General features: G+C 41.6%; 2 protein-coding genes across 3 annotated transcripts in view; both read right to left on the bottom strand.

The window, feature by feature from the left end:
* Positions 1-6,195: 6,195 nt before the first annotated feature.
* Positions 6,196-10,241, bottom strand: GP5 (glycoprotein V platelet). Its single transcript, XM_028100805.2, has 2 exons — positions 10,199-10,241; positions 6,196-9,230 (listed from the first exon to the last, which is right to left on the bottom strand). The coding sequence occupies exon 2, from the start codon at positions 9,226-9,228 to the stop codon at positions 7,528-7,530; it is 1,701 nt and encodes a 566-aa protein (XP_027956606.2). The 5' UTR covers positions 9,229-9,230; positions 10,199-10,241; the 3' UTR covers positions 6,196-7,527.
* A 3,179-nt stretch (positions 10,242-13,420) lies between these two features.
* ATP13A3 (ATPase 13A3) overlaps positions 13,421-18,852 on the bottom strand; it is a 94,409-nt gene continuing 88,977 nt past the window's right edge. For both annotated transcript variants that reach the window (XM_028100971.2, XM_028100974.2), the window contains one exon: positions 13,421-16,864. In XM_028100971.2, coding sequence (XP_027956772.1) covers positions 16,667-16,864 — 198 coding nt within the window. In that variant the 3' untranslated portion in view covers positions 13,421-16,666. The remainder of the gene's footprint in view (positions 16,865-18,852) is intronic.

Genomic DNA, 18,852 nt, shown 5'->3' with positions numbered 1-18,852 from the left:
TTGAGAAGTCTCCAGAAAATACAAGAGAGAGCCTAAAAAGAGAAGAAAAAAGAGAAGATAAGAAAGATTAAAAGAGAGGAAAAACAATGATGAAGGAAATAGTAGAAAAGAATTTCCCAAAACCTAAGGACACCAGTCTCCTGAGAACCCTGGATGTTCCCAGCAGGTATGAATGAAATAAAGAGCAACACGAGGTGCATCATATTGAAACCAGAACATAGGGGCGCCTGGGTGGTTCAGTCGTTAAGCGTCTGCCTTCAGCTCAGGTCATGATCCCAGGGTCCTGGGATCGAGCCCCACATTGGGCTCCCTGCTCCGCGGGAAGCCTGCTTCTCCCTCTCCCACTCCTCCTGCTTGTGTTCCCTCTCTCGCTGTGTCTCCCTCTGTCAAATAAATAAATAAAATCTTTAAAAAAAAAAAAAGAAAAGAAAGGCATGTTACTGCCCCACGCTGGACCCCAGAACATAAAGGACATAGAGAAGATCATAAAGGCTTCTAAAAAGAAACAATGAGTCAATTCTAAATAATAACAAATTCTCACTGACAACCTTGGTGCAAGAAGATCATTTGAATTCAGAATTCTATTCCCAGCTAAATTAGCGATCAAGTGTGAAGGAAGAATAAAGAAAATTTTAGGCAAAGACTCAGAAAAGGGGATACTCTCTGTATCCCGGTTCTTAAGAAGCTATCAAATAAGGTGCCCCTAAAGTGGAATTTAAGTACAAACATAACCTTTAGAAAAACGGCATGTGGTGCTGGGACTTTAAAGTTGAACCACATGAAACTGTTGTTTTTTACGTTAAAAATGGTTGAATATCAGAAATTTCATTTGGTTCACCCTAACACATATGAGCAGAAATTTACACTACATCAGAAGATTAAGTTCAGGGTGCCTGGGTGGCTCAGTTGGTTAAACAACTGCCCTCAGCTCAGGTCATGATCCTGGAGTCCTGGGATCGAGTCCCACATTGGGCTCCCTGCTCAGCAGGGAGTCTGCTTCTCCCTCTGACGCTCTTCCCTCTCGTGCTTTCTATCTCTCATTCTCTCTCTCAAATAAATAAATAAAATCTTTAAAAAAAAAAAAAAAGATTAAGTTCAATTACAAAAAAAGAAAAATCCTTAACCAAGTTTGAAAGGGTCAAACCCAAAGTTAAATAACAAGATACTGAAGATGGTTGTGTGTTTCACTGGGGAGTGAAGACAGTAAAATCCACAGCATGTTCAGAAAGAGAAAAGATGGGGCACCTGTATGGCTTAGTCCATTAAGTGTCTGCCTTTGGCTCAGGTCATAATCTCAGGGTCCTGGAATCGAGCCCCACATCGGGCTCCCTGCTCAGTGGGGAGTCTGCTTCTCCCTCTCCCTCTGCTGCTCCCCCTGCTTGTGCTCTCTCTGAATAAATAAATAAAATCTTAAAAAAAAAGAAAAGAAAGATTGAATACTTTAAAATTTGTTGGAAAATTTTATAATTAAATATGCATGTTAAAAATTAATCACTAAAAGAACAATTATATATATAATATATATTATATATATATTATATATATATATGCGAGAGAGAGAGTAATATAAATTTATCATTCTACCAGAGGGTGTGAAAAGAGAAGGGCAATAAAGCAAAGACAGAAAATGGGAAATCGAAAACATAGAGTAACTCTGCAGTAACAATACATCAGTGAGCAGCTAAAATAAATGTAAACAGAGCAATTTCAATTATTAACAGAAAGATGTTATCTAAATAAAATTTAGAAAAATCCAACTATATGCTGTCTACAAAATACACACCTAAAGTAAAACCAAAGAGAAAAGGTGAAAATAAAGAATGGAAAAATATATACCATAGAGGTACTAACCAAAATAAACTGGTATCGCTACAAAACCAAACCAAACGAAACCAAACAAATAAACAAACAAAAAATCCCACATAAAATAGACTTTAAAAAGAAAATGCTATAGGGATAAAAACTAACACTACATAATACAACTTTTTAAAAAACGTATAAAACCTCAGGACCTTAAAAAAAACTACATAAATAACCTTATAAAACATTAAATTAATCAGGAATTTTAAATTTCTATGTGGCAGGACGCCTGGGTGGCTCAGTCGTTAGGCGTCTGCCTTCGGCTTGGGTCCTGATCTCAGGGTCCTGGGATCGAGCCCCACATCGGGCTCCCTGCTCGGTGGGGAGCTTGCTTCTCCCTCTCCCACTCCCCCTGTTTGTGTTCCTGCTCTCGCCGAGTCTCACTCTGTCAAATAAATAACATCTTTAAAAAAAAATAAAATAAATTTCTATGTGGCTATATACAATTATATATAATATATATATAATGCTTATATATGCATTATATATACAATATATATAAACTGATAGACTTATAATAGGAACTTAAGAAATTCACAAACTTTTTTCTGCAGGTCAGCAAACTAAAATTTAGTAAGGTTACAGAAGTCTTGAACACATAGGTAACAAGCTTTATTTGTTTAAAGATTTTATTTATTTACTTGAGAGAGAGAGAGAACACAAGCAGGAGGAGGGGCAGAGGGAGACGAAGAAGCAGACTCCTCGCTGAGCAGGGAGCCTGATGTGGGGCTCGATCCCAGGACCCTGAGATCATGACCTGAGCCAAAGGCAGATGCTTAACTGACTGAGCCACCCCAGTGCCCCAACAAAGCTTTATTTAATGGAGGTATAATACCCTGAACCCAGTTTGTTTATTTATTTTTTACGTAACTTCTACACCCTGCCTAGGGCTCGAACTCAGGACCCGGAGATCAAGAGTGGCATGCTCCACCGGCTCAGCCAGCCAGGCGACCCATGAACCTGATTTAAAAGAATTTTTTTTTTCTCAAGCACATAGAGGCATTTACAAAAATTGCCTATGGACTAGGCCATAAAACAAGTCTCAAAAACGTTCAAAGAATTGGGATCATACAGGGGCGGTTCAGACAGTAAAGCATGTGACTCTTGATCTCAGGTCGTGAGTTTGAGCTCCACGTTGGGTGTAAAGATTACTTAAAAATAAAATCTTTAAAAAAGAACAACAAAAAAATGGAGACAGAGTATGGGATCATACAGACCACAACTGAGTTAGAAGTCAATACAGGAAAGTTTCCTAAAAATCAGAAATAAAAAGCACACTTCTAAATAAGTGAGCTCAAAGGAAAACTCACAGTGGAAATGAGAAAATGCAGAAGGGGCCAATATGGAGACCAAACATGAACAGCAATATCCCAGCCTGAAACAGGAGCTGCTGGTAGAGCAGTACCTCGGGAAGACAGATATCCTGAAGAAGAGGAACAGACAAAAACTAATGGGCTAAGAATCCCGCCTACAAAGTCACGAGGAAGAAACAACTACATAGACTCGAAGGAAACAGAAGAAGAAGAGAATAAAGATGAAAGCTGCCAGCGAACGCGATGGAAAACAACCATACCATAGAGGGCTGTCCCGAAGCCTAGTCTGTTCTTAGTAAAAGCTAATAAAATAGAAAAAATAGTGCAACATGGATCAAGTAAGAGGAAGACAGGTCTGAACAATAGTGGGGATGAGAAAAGGACAGCTGCGCATACAAGAGAGATTTTAAAACAAAATAGAAATAAAAATATGTGAAAAATGTTAGACTAACAATTTTGAAAACTTAGAGACAACATGAACAATTTCCTAAAAACTATATAATGTAACAAAAGTGGGAAATAGAAGATTGAATAGATTACTAACCACCAGAAGAAGTGAAATCAGTAGTTAAAAACAAGCCACACACATGTACACATACTGTAGGAGCCGGGCTCCAAAGTGGCCCCCACGACGTCCTTGTTCCCGGGACCCACGCTCTGGGGACAGGTGTTTCCTGCTCCAAATAGGGCGGACCCACGTGAACCAGGAGGGTGCTGTGCAGAGGAGGAACTGTGACTTTCCAAGCTAAACTAAAAAAGACATTGTGACTTCTGTCCCGATAGCTCTCTCTTGAAGGATGAGGGATGCCCTGGGGGATACCAGGTCTCAAGACACGCAAGCAGCTCAGTGAAGAGGGCCATGTGGCAAAGATCCTGCCATCAGCCAGCAAAGGACTGCCAACCACGCGAGAAGCAGACCCTCCAGCCCTTGTCAAGATGACTATAGTCCCAGCCAAGCTTCAGGGATAACGCATGAGAGATCCAGAGTCACCGCCACCCAATTAAGCTGCTCCCAGATTTCTGACCCTCAGAAACTGTGAGAAAATAAATTGAAACCTCTAGGGTTTGGGGTATTTTTAATGCAGTGATAGATAACTGGTACACACACAATAAAACCCGTCCAAGGTGGTTTTGGAAAGGAGTTCTAGAATACATTCAAGGAAAATGTAATCGAATTCTTTACAAACTGTTCCCAAAGAGATTGTCCCCACGTACTTTATGAGGCTGTATGATTTGGATTATACTGTCAAAATTAGTCAGATATTATTTTTAAAATTTTTTCAAAGGAATCTCATTAATGAACAGATAATAAAAGTTCTAAACAAAACATTAGCAAACTGAATCCAACATGTATTTTTTAAATGTGTGATTAGGCTCGGGTTTACTTTATAGGATTGCAAGAATGAATTTATTTTTTCAGTCGTTAAGCATCCGCCTTCAGCTCACGTCATGATCCCAGGGTCCTGGGGTTGAGCCCCGCGTCGGGCTCCCTGCTCAGCGGGAAGCCTGCTTCTCCCTCTCCCACTCCCCCTGCTGGTGTTCCCGCTCTCACTGTGTCCCTCTCTGTCAGATAAATAAAATCTTAAAAAAAAAAAAAAAAGAATTCCTACAAATCAATTAAAAAAAAGACAAAATGCTCCATTATAAATAGGCCCATGTATATACACAGATAATTTTCAAAAGAAGGAATCTAAACATTTAAGTTTAAACATTTAAAAATAAGTCCAATAAACATGTAAACATTTAAAAAGAAGTTCAACTTCACTAGTTATCAGGGAAATGTAAGGTAGAACAACGAGATACCATTTCTTACCTATCAGATTGACAAAAAATTCAAAATTATAATACTATCAAGAGTTGAGAAGGATGTGGAGTAATGGGGAATCAAAAGAATGGGAATAGACATCCTTCAATGAGAGAACAGATAAGTTGTGGAAAATTCATCCAATAGAATATTATGCAGCTATTAAAATGAATGAACTCGAGCCGAATGCTTCATATGGATAGATCTCAAAAACATGTGAGGGGTGCCTGGCTGGCCCAGCCAGAAGAGCATGAGGCTCTTGATCTCATGGTCGTGAGTTCGAGTCCCACGTTGGGTGTAGAGATAAAGTAAATAAACTTAAAAAAAAAAATGTGAGCCCAGGGGAGAAGTTTGAAGAATGCTACATGCAGAGTCCCATCATTTATAGACAACTTAAAAACTAGCAAAGCATTATTTCAGCTTGTTCAGGGTTGTAGACTTGTGTAGTTAAGAGTCTAAAAGCACCACTAGGAATGTGAAACACCACAGTTACTAAGTAGCTCACAGTCAAAATAATAGCCAACTTCGTTGAGTCCCCTATGCACCAGCTGCCGACTTCACTACTTGGCTTGGGTTATCTCATTTCATCCTCGCAACAACCGTATGGACCACCATCCTCCTCGCTCTCCTGGTGAGGAAACAGGCTTTGAGAGCTGCTCAGTAGCTTGCCCAAAAACACAGTGGTTAGCACTAGAGTCCACATTCCATCAAAAAGTCTGGGTTTTAGTCCATCAAAAATGTGCAGCAGTGGAAATAAACAAGACAAGGTAGGGCCAAGGAGCCTACAGTGCAGGGGGCATATATCAACACACACACACCGCCCCCAAGTGAAGGGTGAACCGACCACACGGCAGTGAGGAGGAGGGTGCTTAGTGCATGGTAGCCTGAGAGGGGAGTACACAGCAGGGAACACTCGAGTCTGCCTGGGCCATCAGGGAAGGCTTTACCAGTTGAACTTGGCCTGGAAGAAGTCCATGTACAAATGTCAGGAACCCAGCTCTTCCTGCTCCACATCCGATTGGCGTTGTTCAGAGGACCCCCTGCTCTGGACCATGAGCACGCGGGGCCCAACCACGCAGGGCTGAGACCAACCCCGGTGAAGACAAGCTGATTTCATGTAATCTCCCATTTGAGAAAGTCTGCTCTCACCTTTACATGCACAGAGGAAAAGCCGACTCAAAGCTCTTCTTTTGCAATCACGACAGCAGGACTAATTGCTTGCTCTTTAATAATAAGAGCTAACATTTATTGAGCATTGACTGTATGCAGGGCGAAGTCAGCACATGATTTATTGCCCTTAACTCTCACAAAAGCTCTGTGAGGGCAGGTACTATGTGTCCCTTTCCAGGGATGAGGACACCAAGGCTTAAAGAATTTCGGGGTCTGGCCCAAAGCCCTATGCAGTTAGTAAGTGGTGGAGCTGGGATTTGACACCACGGCTGTCCTCTCTGGCCAATGTTTAAACCACTGCTTCTTGCAAGCACAGACATACAATTAAAGCAACAAGGGCTTTATGGCTCTCAGCTGGGCGACTAAATGAGAACGTGATGCCACCATAATAAAATGGAAACCAAGCTTATCATTACATTCATGAACACCTGTCACATGTTAGGTACTCCATAAATGCTTTCAAATGAGGTAGCATTTAGTTCCAGGAAATGGAAACCAACCCAGTGTCACAATGACATACTTCACCCAGGGAGGGAGCAAGGAGGAACTTACAGAGCACGCACACATGCAGACAGAGCTGTCTCTGGCAGGCACACACAGGGACTATGGGGACCCAACCCCCTATAGGCTCCGACCTTCCCGTGAGCTCCTCCTCCTCCCAAAAGTCTCTGCTTCGCTTCCCTCCTCCTACTCCTTGGCACTCAGCTGGGACCACTGACTCCAGGGGCTTCTGTCACTGGGTGCTGAGCTCCTGGCAGGAAGGCCTTGCGCTCTGTATGTCAGTAGGCCTCCTTCCTCCGCCAAAGGAAGGAAAACCAGCACTCTCCCCAGTAGCCCACAGAGATACATAAAGTGAGAAAAAGGGCAAGGGAAAGAACCGGAAGAGTTCTGCTTTTCTAACGTAGATAAAGAGAACACTCCATCCTGTCCCCCAGGGAAAAGCCACCATCACTGGGATCCAGCGAGTTCATTTTATTCATTCATTTCATAAACATTTACCAGACACCCTGTGCAGGAGACAGATCTGGCTCTGCACCCTTCCTCCACCGGGAGGAGACCCCTCTCTGCCCTGGGGAAAGTGCAACCCAAGGATGGCCCAGACACAATCCATGGCCCCTGGGGCACGCCATGTAAGGGTACACAAAGGCCAAGCAGACACACACAATTTACAAATGTAAAGACTCCTTCTGTGGAGAGGGAGGGAGAAGGAGGGACCCTGGGAGGTGGGATTGGGGGGGAGAGAGGGAGGGAAGGAGGGCAGAGGGGAGGAGAGGGAGAAGGGAGAGGAAGACAGCGGCAGCCTGGCTGAATTCTCCCCTAGAGCCACCTCTGACAATACTCTGGCCACGTTTTAATTAGTTGCAAGGTTTTCCCACTGACTCAAACAAGAGCTCTCTCTCTCTCTCTGATTAATCTTCGAAAGAGCCGGCCGAGTTTAATCATAGCAAACACGATGATCCCCGTTATGACGGCCTGGGTAGCTAAAAGCAGAAAATAAAGCCCCCAGAACAGGCTGTGGTCTTGGCGTTGGCCCCGGGCCACCAGCTGCGTGCGGGCCCAGGGCTCCGAGCCGTCGGGCACCCAGGCGGTGTGGCCGGGGGCCGCGGGCAGGGCCACCCGGGTCGGGGCTGGGGCGGGGCGGGGAGGCGGGCCGCGGGTGCCCGGGCACTGCGGGTCCTCGTCCGGCAAGGCCCAGAGCGGCAGGCCGGCGCGGGGTCCGGGCCCGCGGCACCGCGGGGGCTCGGCTCGGCCCACGAGGCCCGGGTGCCGCCGCAGCCACGCCAGGAAGGGCCGCAGGCCGCAGTCGCAGCGCCAAGGATTGTGCCCCAGCAGGACCTCCGCCAGCCGGGGCAGATCCGCAAACGCGTCGCCGGGCAGGGCCTCCAGCTGGTTGTGCTCGAGCTCGATCCGCTCCAGGCTGCGGAGGTGGTGGAAAAGCGCGCGCGGCAGGGCCCGCAGCCGGTTGTGGCGCAGCGAGACTCGGCGCAGCCCGTCGAGGCCGCGCAGCAAGGCGCCGGGGAGAGCGGCCAGGCCGTTGGAGTGCAGGGCGAGCACCTGGAGCGCGCCCAGGCCCCGGAAGGCGTCCTCGGGGAGCGCGCTCAGACGCGGGCTCAGGGTCAGGCCAAACTCCCTCAGGCCGCTCAGGGCGCGGAAGGCGGCGGCGGGCAGGGTGCGCAGCCGGGTGCAGTTCAGCCACAGCTCCCGCAGGCCGGCCAGCTCCCCGAAGAGCACCTCCGGCAGCTCTTGCAGCGGGTTCTCGAACAGCGTCAGGAATGTCAAATTGTGCGAATAAAGAAAGAGTGCGGAGGGCAGAAACTCCAGGTGGTTTCTGGAGAGAGTCAAGTAGCTCAGGCTCCGGAGCGGGTCGAAGGCTCCCGATGCGATGGAACGGATGTGATTTCGGTCCAGCTGCAGCTCCTTCAGGGCGCGCAGGCGACTCAGCAGCCCCGCATCCAGGGCGATGAGCTGGTTCGAGTGGAGCACGAGCTTCTCAAGCTTAGCCTGTGCCCCGAGCAATCCCTGGGGCAGGTGGGTCAGATTGTTTTCCGACAAATCCAACAGTTTCAGGTTCCCCAGATTTGTGAAGAGGCGAGCGGGAAGGAAAGAGAGCTGGTTTTGGTTCAAAAAGAGCTCCTGCAGGTTAACCAGTTTGTGAAACATGTTTTGGTCGATGTCCTTCAGTTCGTTGCGGTCCAGAAACAACTGTTCCAGGAGCACCATCTTATCCAACAGCGCGGCCGGCAGATGCGTGATCTTGTTGCGCGACAGCCTCAGGGTTTTAAGTTTTATCAGGTCGTGGAAGGTGCCGGGGGCAATGGCGACAATGTGGCTGTCGGACAGCATCAGCCTCTGGAGGACCGTCATGCCGCTGAAGCTGTGGTTCTGCAAGGCGCCGTGGCCCATTCGGAAGAGCAGGATATGCGTGAGGTTGGCGGGCAGGCCGAGCTCGGCGAGGCGCGCCACGTCGCCTCCGGAGCACTGCGCCGCGTCCCGGAACACACACTTGCAGGCCGGGGGGCAGGGGAAAGGCTGGACGCGCAGGAGCCCCAGCGCCGCGCACAGCAGGGTGCTCCTCAGCATGTCTGAAAAGGCAACAGCGGGAGGTCTGTAGGCGCCACTCCAGGGCGAACGCTCGGATTCGATCTGGTAACCCTGCAGAGGCCGGAGCCTTTCGCCAGGGTTATCACTGACTTTGACTATTATCCCTCTTTTCCCAGGAGTGCAGATTCCCCCCGTGGTGAAAAGACATTGGTTCTACACTGAGAGGTCTCATTCTTTTGTTCTACCAATTTTCTACTCTCAGCTTAAAGCACTGAAATTAAAGCGTCTTCAAGCTATAGTTAAAAGCCAGTACTCTAAAATCTTTACATACAACTAATGAAAACAATCATTCAAGCATCGAGGCTCACAGACATCACTGAGCAGTGCCCACGGTGAGGAGCCCTGCTCTTCTTGCCTCTGCCCAGCGGTGGCTATAGCCAACAGGACGGAAACAGCAAAGTCTGGAAAAACAACAGCAACCACCACCTGATTCCTTTCACCACAATCATGCTATAGGCACAGTACTTATTCTACAAAAACAGTAACACCCTCAAAGAGCGAACCCCTTCCGTTAGCCACAGTGAGAAAAACAGGGAATACCTATCATTTTATGCCATTCGTTGTTCTCAGCGTTTTATTTACATTAATTCATTCAATCTTTACATTAACCCTATGAGGTAGATCCTATTCTTAACCCGGGTTAATGGATGATGAAACTAAGGCACAGAAAGGGTAAGTAACTTAACCACGGCCACAGAGCTAGAATTTGAGAATAGTATTTCTGATTGTGTCATAAATAAGGAGCTATCATTTCTAAGATGCTTAACAAAAAACTCGTGGCATTGAATTACATATGAAATATACACAGTAATGCTAATCTGCCAAAACAAGGTTTCCCAAGTGTAATTTTACACAAATCCCTTCTTGTACAAAATTTTATAATGTATGCACATACAGACTAACCAAGCCCTCAGTTGCCCATAGTAATTTTTAAAGTATTTGACCTTACCTGAAATGGTGCCGTATCCGAAAGCAACTGAACAGCTCAGGGCTTTGCCAGTGACTCAGCACTTTCCAAAGGAAGAGGGAAATGTCCTTGCATCCTGAGGATAAAGACTTTACCAGAATAAAAGTCATGGAAAGGACCCTATCTCAGAGGACATATTCTGGTTTTTAATGAAAGCTTCAAACTGAAAGAGACCCTATGTAACTTAAATCCTACTGTCAAAGCTGAATGATAAAAACAGAAGAGGGGTTTCTCCATAAGATGGCACACTATGACTGTGAAGCCAGGATAGCTTAGCGACACAGTTGGATCATTGTGGCAGCCATACCCCCGGATGGACCACATTTCCTTCGAGTCTTCCTTCTCCCACCACATTGCCCCAATTCTCTATTCCAGTTCCCCTCTCCCCCTTTGAGGAATAACAAGGCTAAAAACATTCTCAAATGTGTCCGACAATGGCACCACAGGGTTGAAGGGTGTTAGGAAATGTCCGGCTGCTTTCCAAAGTAGCTGTACCAATGTATGATGCCACCTACAGTGTATGACAGTCCCTGTGCCTCACAGCTCTGCCCATACTTGGAATTGATTTTTTAAATTTAATTTTTACCATTCATATGAAGTCATTGTGTCAGTGTGGTTTTAATTTTTCATTTCCCCCATTTCATGAACTTGAGCATCTTTTCGTATTTTTAATGCCCACTTGTGCTTCATCTTCTCAGAAATGTTGGCTTCTTTTGCCCATTTTCCTATATGCAAAATATGTATGTCTTTTAAAAAACTGAACTGTAGGCATTCTTTATGTATTCTGGATGCTAATCCCTTGTCAGTTATAGGTGTCAAGTATCTTCAGCTAGTTTGTGGTTTGCTTTTCCATCTTCTTCATGATGTCTTTTGATGGGACATAAGTCTTCATATAAACAAAGTTATCAATCTTTTACGATTTGTGTTTTTTGTTATCGAAATAAATCCTTTTCTTCTCCTGGGTAAAATGAAAAAAGTTCTCCTATAATGCCTTACTGAATTTTATAGTTTTGTCTTTTGTTTTTAGGTCCTTAATCCATATTGAACTGATACTTGTGTATGATGTGTGTGAGTGGAGTCCAATTTTATTTTTTTCCATTAAGATCACCAGCTGTCTTAGCTCCATTTAAATATATATATATATAAATATGTATAATCAAATCCCTTCTTCCTGCAGAGCTACAATGTCAGCACAGTCATGAGCCAACATCTCATGAATGTGCGGGTCTGTTTCCAGGCTATTTGATAATCCCCACACCAACGCCATACTGAATAACCTTTTAATGTTTAAAGCCTGAAAATACCCAGCATTTTAAGAAGTGTGAAGAAACATTCTCATACTACAATGGTGGACTATACATTGGAGCCAACTCGTGGGGGGAAACTTAGCAGCATCGATCAAATTAAAAATACACATATCCTTTGTCCAGCAGGTCCCCTGATAAAAATACATCCTATGTCTAAGCTCATTAACATTTGTGCACAAAATGGGGCACCTGGGGATTCAGTCAGTAGAGCACCCAACTCTTGATCTCAGGGTCAGGAGTTCAAGCCCATTAGGTGTGGAGCCTACTTAAAAATAACCGTGCACAAAAACACTGCAGGGTTGTGTGTAGTAGAAAAGAAAAAAGAACAAGAAAACCGAAATGGCCATCGACAGGGAAGTTGTCACCGAAATTATGAAACATCTATGCAATGGGATGGCTTGTGGACTTTAAAAAGAATGGATGAGCTGCAGATGCTGACATCTTCCTCTGATACACAGACCCATGTAAAACAAGGACAGCAGAGCACACATATATGATGGGATTCTATTTGTGTAGATTTTAAATCAGAGGAAGACTTCGTGTCAGATTCTTGTAAGCTTCTGTGGCCTATTTCCCCAGAAAGCACTCGGATCAGAAGGACCTCGAACTTTTATTCTTTGAAAAGAGCAGGACATTCTGAACGCCCAGAAGGGTATGGAAGTTGCAGTCAGTAGAGGAACACTGTTGAGTCCATTTGCTGAAAAACTGGATGAGGTGTTCAGAAGTATTTTGAACAATGAAGTCGATGGCTCCCGTTTCCGTGTCCTTTGAATTTTGGATTCACGTAGCAGGTTAGAAATCTGCCAAGAGGCAACTTCTGTACAAGTCACCCTGGCTTCTGAGGTTTGGCCTTTCCAAAGCAGAGCTGTCTACCTGGATGAGACACACTTTTCTCCTCAGTGAGGGGGAGACTCCGAGGCCAGGGCACTGGAGGGACCTCTGTGCACTCGCAGAGCAGCCACAACTCCCAACTCTGAACGGTGACGGTCTCATCCAAACTCCTCCAACTCCAACCTTCCCTGCAATACATACTCGAAACACCACACCTGGCAGTGACATGCGGGGGAGAGGGAGACATGCAGAACTGTGCCCCCACCACTTGTTACACAAACCACAGTGAATGGGAAGAACTTGGGACTCTTTTTTTTTTTTTTTAAAGATTTATTTATTTTGAGAGAGTGAGAATGAGAGAGAGCACATGAGAGGGGGGAGGGTTAGAGGGAGAAGCAGGCTCTTCACTGAGCAGGGAGCCAGATGCGGGACTCGATCTCGGGACTCCGGGATCATGACCTGAGCCGAAGACAGTCGCTTAACCAACTGAGCCACCCAGGCGCCCCAGAACTTGGGACTCTTAACACCACCCAATACATCCCACCACAGCCAGCCCCATAGGCCACAGCAGAGGAGGCACGCCTCCTGTAGGACCCGTGATACCCAGAAGGACCTCTCACCCCGGCACAAAGGCAACACTAGTCCTGCCTTCTCAGCGGTTTCTAGGACCAGTGGTTAGTTCCACAGTTTTTCTCTCCTTGGGAGTGCTCCCTTTTGCACCCACGGCTGCCACTTCACTTCAAACTTACAATGTGTTACATGGCATTAGCTCTGCGTTTGATCTTCCCAACTATTAATAGATTATATAAGCCTCTAGTCTTAACATTTCAGAATTTCCCTCAGACCTCCTCACACTTAACATTTGGTTCTACATTGTATCTAATGAATGGGTTTCCACAGGATGGTCACACACATGATGTGATATCTATGTGGGATGTGGTATTTATTTCCTTCAAAAATCCAAAGTTAAAAAAAGGAAATGCGAAAGTATGAAGTAGAAAAATAAATCCAGAAGGGCAGCATTTGGCTAAAAGGCAAATAAATGTATAAGGACACAGAAAGAAAATGTTATTTCATTCATTTAAATTTTTATTTTCAATAGCTTCAATCCAAAAAAAAGATTTCATAAGGTTATTTACAGTGCTGAATGTACAATTATGAATGTATGCCTTTTTGACATCAGGGTACCATTCTTGAGCAGCAATACATTTTAAAAAATATAAAGATGCAGTATCATTTCTGATATAAAGTTACTTAAAAAAAAATCCAAAGTCTTAGGGAATTCACAAATCATAACACGAACTACCTTATTAATTTAATGTGCACATAATTACCAAATTTTATTACATTAAAAATGTGTAAATGCCCACAGACTGTACAAAAATTAACATCCCACATTTTGTCAAAATTTCCCAACCACCTCCCACCATAAATATACAAAAACCTATTTTCAGATATGTCAAAATCGCATGCGTGAGATCTTAGAATGTTTTCTAAAGCTTGAATTTTGCTCTTTTCTGGATATTTTATCTATAGCCATTTGGGGAACAGACTACATAAACACTGATATGTTATTTACCATGCCTCTGAAACTGTGCAGTTATCTTCACAAACATGGGAGACAAAAGAAATACAGTTAAGACTGCAACAGTTCTGTTTAAATGCAAGTGCAATTTGGAAAGCTCTCCAATGTAAGAATTATAAAACTAATATAAAAAGTATTTCTTTTGTTGTTGGCTTAGCCACTTTTATTCAAGCATTATTTGCAGCATTGCTTTACAGCAGTTGGTGCTAGAAGATACAAAACATATAGTTACCACTATTTATATTTGAGGGAGAAAAAAACTTTAAACAACCCTGAGGGAGACACACATTAAAAATCTTGTTATTTATTTAAAAAGTTAAAAAGTTACATATCATTATTTAACAATTACTTTCCCTGGACATTTCTGTCCTTTAAGTAGGTGCATAAATAAAATTTAAATCGGCAATATTTATTAATCTTTAATACATCAAAATAAGATATGTACAGATTTTTAAATTTAGGTCTGTATACACTCAAATAATTTAATGTGAAGTTCAGAATCAAAATTACTATGTAACGGTGACCTACAGAGGGAGAACTCAGTCTATCTATGGCACTGAGTAGGACTCACACCTGGATTCACAGACATTCTTCAAATAACATTCTGGAAACCATCAACTGCAACTTGAACAACCCACCTTGTCTATGTTCAAATCCAACTTCCTACAAATGCTCTTCCACCTACCTAAAAACCTCATTCCTTTGAAAACAATATGGACAAATGAGATATAAAACCCTTATAAAATCTAAATGTTAAAAAAAAGAAGGGTGTAAAAAATATAGCTCTTTATGATCATGCTCTTAAAGATGTTAAATACAAACGGATAACTGGATTTTTAAGCTGCTACTTAGCAATTACTTTAATTATATGCTTCAGTATTTAAATCAAAGAATAAAATTTACAATTCTGGGAAACCACTTAAGAATAATGCTTGTACATATTGAAAATGAATGTGGAAATTAGAAAATGATCAAGAGAGTAAGTAACTATAGAAAACAGTGCTAATTCACAGCTCAAGAGGTCTAAGATGCATAGCTTCATAGAATCATTCATGGAACAATTGTTCTTATCTAATGTGTATTAATATCATATTATACTTTTTGATGGAAAACTTCAATTTTTGTAAGAATCATCAGTGGCAATAGCAGTAACAGTGATCCTGAGTGTTACTTACATTTTCCTATAGTTACCTAACATCATTCAGGTCTCTGCAGCATAAAAAAAGAGAACCATGTGGTTCTATAGTTCTGGCTAACATCTGATAAACTGGTAAATATCTATCAGGAAAATAAAGATCAGCTGAAGTGGAAAGCACAAGCCTGCTACCAGTTAAGGAAGAACACAGGATAAGATCACATAGTTTTAGGAGTTTAGTGTCCATTTTATAGCAATATCAGTTTCCTTGTTTATTATAACTCTGGGCTTTTGCCAAACTGCTGGATCTTACCTAGAAAGGCATTTTTAAAGTTACTTTGTTTAAAATTTAAACATAACCAGACAAAAGAGAAAGGTGAAAAATACTTTTCACATTTCTTTTGGCTCAATGAATGTCTATTTAACTTTATTTCAATTTTTCTTCCTCCCAGAAATTTTTACAACCAAATAATGCTCCTTTGTAAACATCTCCTTAAAAAGGTAAGCTCTGACCTCTGGCGCCACCTAATGGCATAAAACAAACTCACCCAAGTTCATACTGCTTTGAAAAAGCAGTCACTCAAAACCACTCATTCACCTTTAAGCCTCATTATTTACAGGAGAGACATGTATCAACCCTTAAAAACTTTAGGAGGTTAAAGTCTAACTCAAAAAACTAAAACAAAACAAAACCCAATGCACTATTGTCCTATGTCATTAATTAAAAACATAGAAAATAAAAATATTTAAAATGATATAAAACCTGAGAGAAAAAAAAAGATATGAAGAGATATTAGACAGATCTACAACTACTGCCAAAAAAAAATAATCTTTTTTCCTAGTGAAAATGGTTCTACAACATTTAAGTGAAGTAAATTATACTACTGACAGCAGACATACCACAAGATCCATTTAATAGCTTTGAGGGACATCTGAAGGCAGTGAAGCACCTTGCTGATTAGAAAAATAAAACCCAGGCAGTTTGTACAGAAAATATAAAACCATAAATGGAAATTACCTGAGTTGTTCTATAAGCAACACCGTAAAACTCCTAGGCTATCAAAGGGAACTGGTGTATGTATATATGGAATTCTTTGGAAGAAATTTTGGAATCAAATGAAAACAGGCTCTCTACCTATTTTCACTGGAGGCTAATTAACACCCATTTTATTTACCAATCACAAATTTAGGGCGAGTATATAAACAAGGACTTTTTCTAATAAGGGGGTTGTGAAAATAAATTTAAATGGATAAACCAAGTCTCAGAAGCTAATGTCTAAAAACCTATCAAATACCAACTTTCTTCTGTACCCTATATAAAGAGTTTCACTGAGGGTAACAAGAAAATTCTGGAAATATATATAATATGTAGTTACTGAATGAAGATATAGGACTTTACAGAATGATTATTAATTTAACTGATGGGCCAATCTTTTTTGTTTTGTTCCGTTTATTAGAAAAAAAAAGCTCTCATATCAGCTACTATATTAGAAGGGACATAAACTGAAATGGTGCCATTCTGACACACAGGATCAGAATGTCCTAAAATTACATTTTCCTGCTACTAGCATACCACCGAGAGTGATGCATTGCTATGTTATGGTGATGATTTGACATGATCCGTTCTCCTTAACTAAAGCTTTAGCTTCTGTTGTTGTTTGAGGTTTTGGTGGCCATTCTGGATCAACCAAGAGCTCCTGAGCCAGATACATGTACTTTGCCTTTGGTATCTTCTTTCTACAGCCCAGAGCCCAGGACAAGCAGCATTTTCCCCACCGATCCACTGACTCCTAAGAAAATAAGGGAAAAAAAGAACACACTAGTAGATTAAGGTCTGCTTGTTTTTAACAAGTTTTTTTTTAAAGCGTAATACATCAACACAGAAAAGTAAGAGGAAACTTTTGAATACAACAAATAAATGAAAAAAATCCAACTTAAAAAAGTCAGCTTTCAATTATTTAGGAACATATTTTTTAAGATTAGATTTTTTAAATTATCAATGCAATTTCATTTTATTTAGTTCTTTGTACCTATCCTCTTGTGTACATTTTTAAAATAACTTGCAGATCTGGATTCTATGACTCTACAACACAAAATATCCAATGTGTTAAGAATAACTTTAAAGTATTCAGAAAGAACACATTTTTAATATTTAATATGGAAACCCTCATATTCTATCCCAGATTATACCATTGCTCCTAGCAATTTAGCCAGCTGATCATTTTTGCAAGAAAGCAGTGTAAAAATATTATTATTACTGTTAATGTCATCTTTCAAAAAATAAAGTATGATGAAAATACTGTTAGGTCAAAAATGGAACTTAAGATCATGTTTACTGTCAATCACTTCACATATTTTCATTCACATAAAGAATTTTTCTTTTTATAAATGGTTTCCCCTGGTGTTCCACTATTGGAAAGAAGTACACAGAAAGATATAAATCAAGTACTATTTCTTAGTATTATTTCATTATAGAAAGCTCTGCTGGCATTAAAATCTTTCTGGATCAATCCTGATGTTTTTAATGCATAGTGATCTTAGATAAATAATCTTTGAAGAACAAGAAGGTAGTCCCTAGTTATATTATACAAAAATGTAAATTCAGTATTGTATGATGACTAACATCAAATAAAATTTAAAAAAAATGTAAATCCAAAATAGGCCCTCAAGAATTTAATTGAAATTTGAGATATTAAATAACACTGAAATAAGATAAAACTAAAATGACTATACTGAGACCTTAGTTATATTCACCTCTGAAGAAAAGTCAATTTCTAATTATTTTGGCTGTTGCTCCTTCAAAGCAAAATTTAAATCCTAGGTTGTTTTGTTGTGCCATCAACATATAACTCAAGCTGAAACTAGGTTTAATCTCAATTGAAGTAATCTCACAAAATGAAATGTAACATAACTGAGGTAGGCATTCTAATGATGATAGCCAAAATGGTTTCATCATCAAGGAAGGCAAATTTGCTATAACATGTTTTGAAACATGTTTCTAAATCAGCCAGGAGAGAACACCAAAAATACTTTAAAAACTCTTTAAAACTTTTAAAGATCTTCTAGTTTATTTTGTCAACAAAACACAAGCTGCACTGGTAGCAGGAATTCACAGGCAAAAATAAGCTGTATGAGGTTGGGGGAGGGAGAGGGAGAGCACTGGAGATCATTTATCTAGTAGCCTCTTTACTGTCATAGCTAAAAAGAGTAATCATCACCTTAAAAGAAGTCTACAAGAAAATATCTGACATTAAGATACAAAAGAGACTAGATAATAGGATTCTTCAGGTAATCCAAATAACAAACACAACTGACCCTTGAACAATACGGGTTTGAACTGTGCAAGCCCAATTATGCAGATCTTTTTTTTTTTTTTTTTTTTGATAAATACAGTATGGTGCTGAAAATGTATTTTCTCTTCCTTATGATTCTTTTTTTTTTTTTTAAGATTTTATTTATTTATTTGACAGAGAGAGCACAAGCAGGCAGAGCGGCAGGCAGAGGGAGAGGGAGAAGCAGGCTCCCCGCTAAGCAGTGAGCCCGATGTGGGGCTCAATCCCAGGATCCTGGGATCAGGACCTGAGCTGAAGGCTGATGCCTAACCTACTGAGTCACCCAGGCGCTCCCCTTATGATTTTCTTAGTAACATTTTCTTTTCTCTAGCTTATTTTACTGTAAGAATATAGTATGTAATACATACAACATACAAAATATGTGTTAACTGACTGCTTACCGTTATCAGTAAGGCCAACACTAAGCTATCAGTAGTTAAGGGGTT

Source organism: Eumetopias jubatus, unplaced genomic scaffold, assembly GCF_037043125.1.
Source record: "Eumetopias jubatus isolate StellerSeaLion01/CBP00866 unplaced genomic scaffold, mEumJub1_p1.0 scaffold_1, whole genome shotgun sequence".
Taxonomy (NCBI): Eukaryota; Metazoa; Chordata; class Mammalia; order Carnivora; family Otariidae; genus Eumetopias; species Eumetopias jubatus.
Note: the sequence above shows the minus strand (reverse complement) of the source record. Positions and strands in the feature narration are given on the sequence as shown.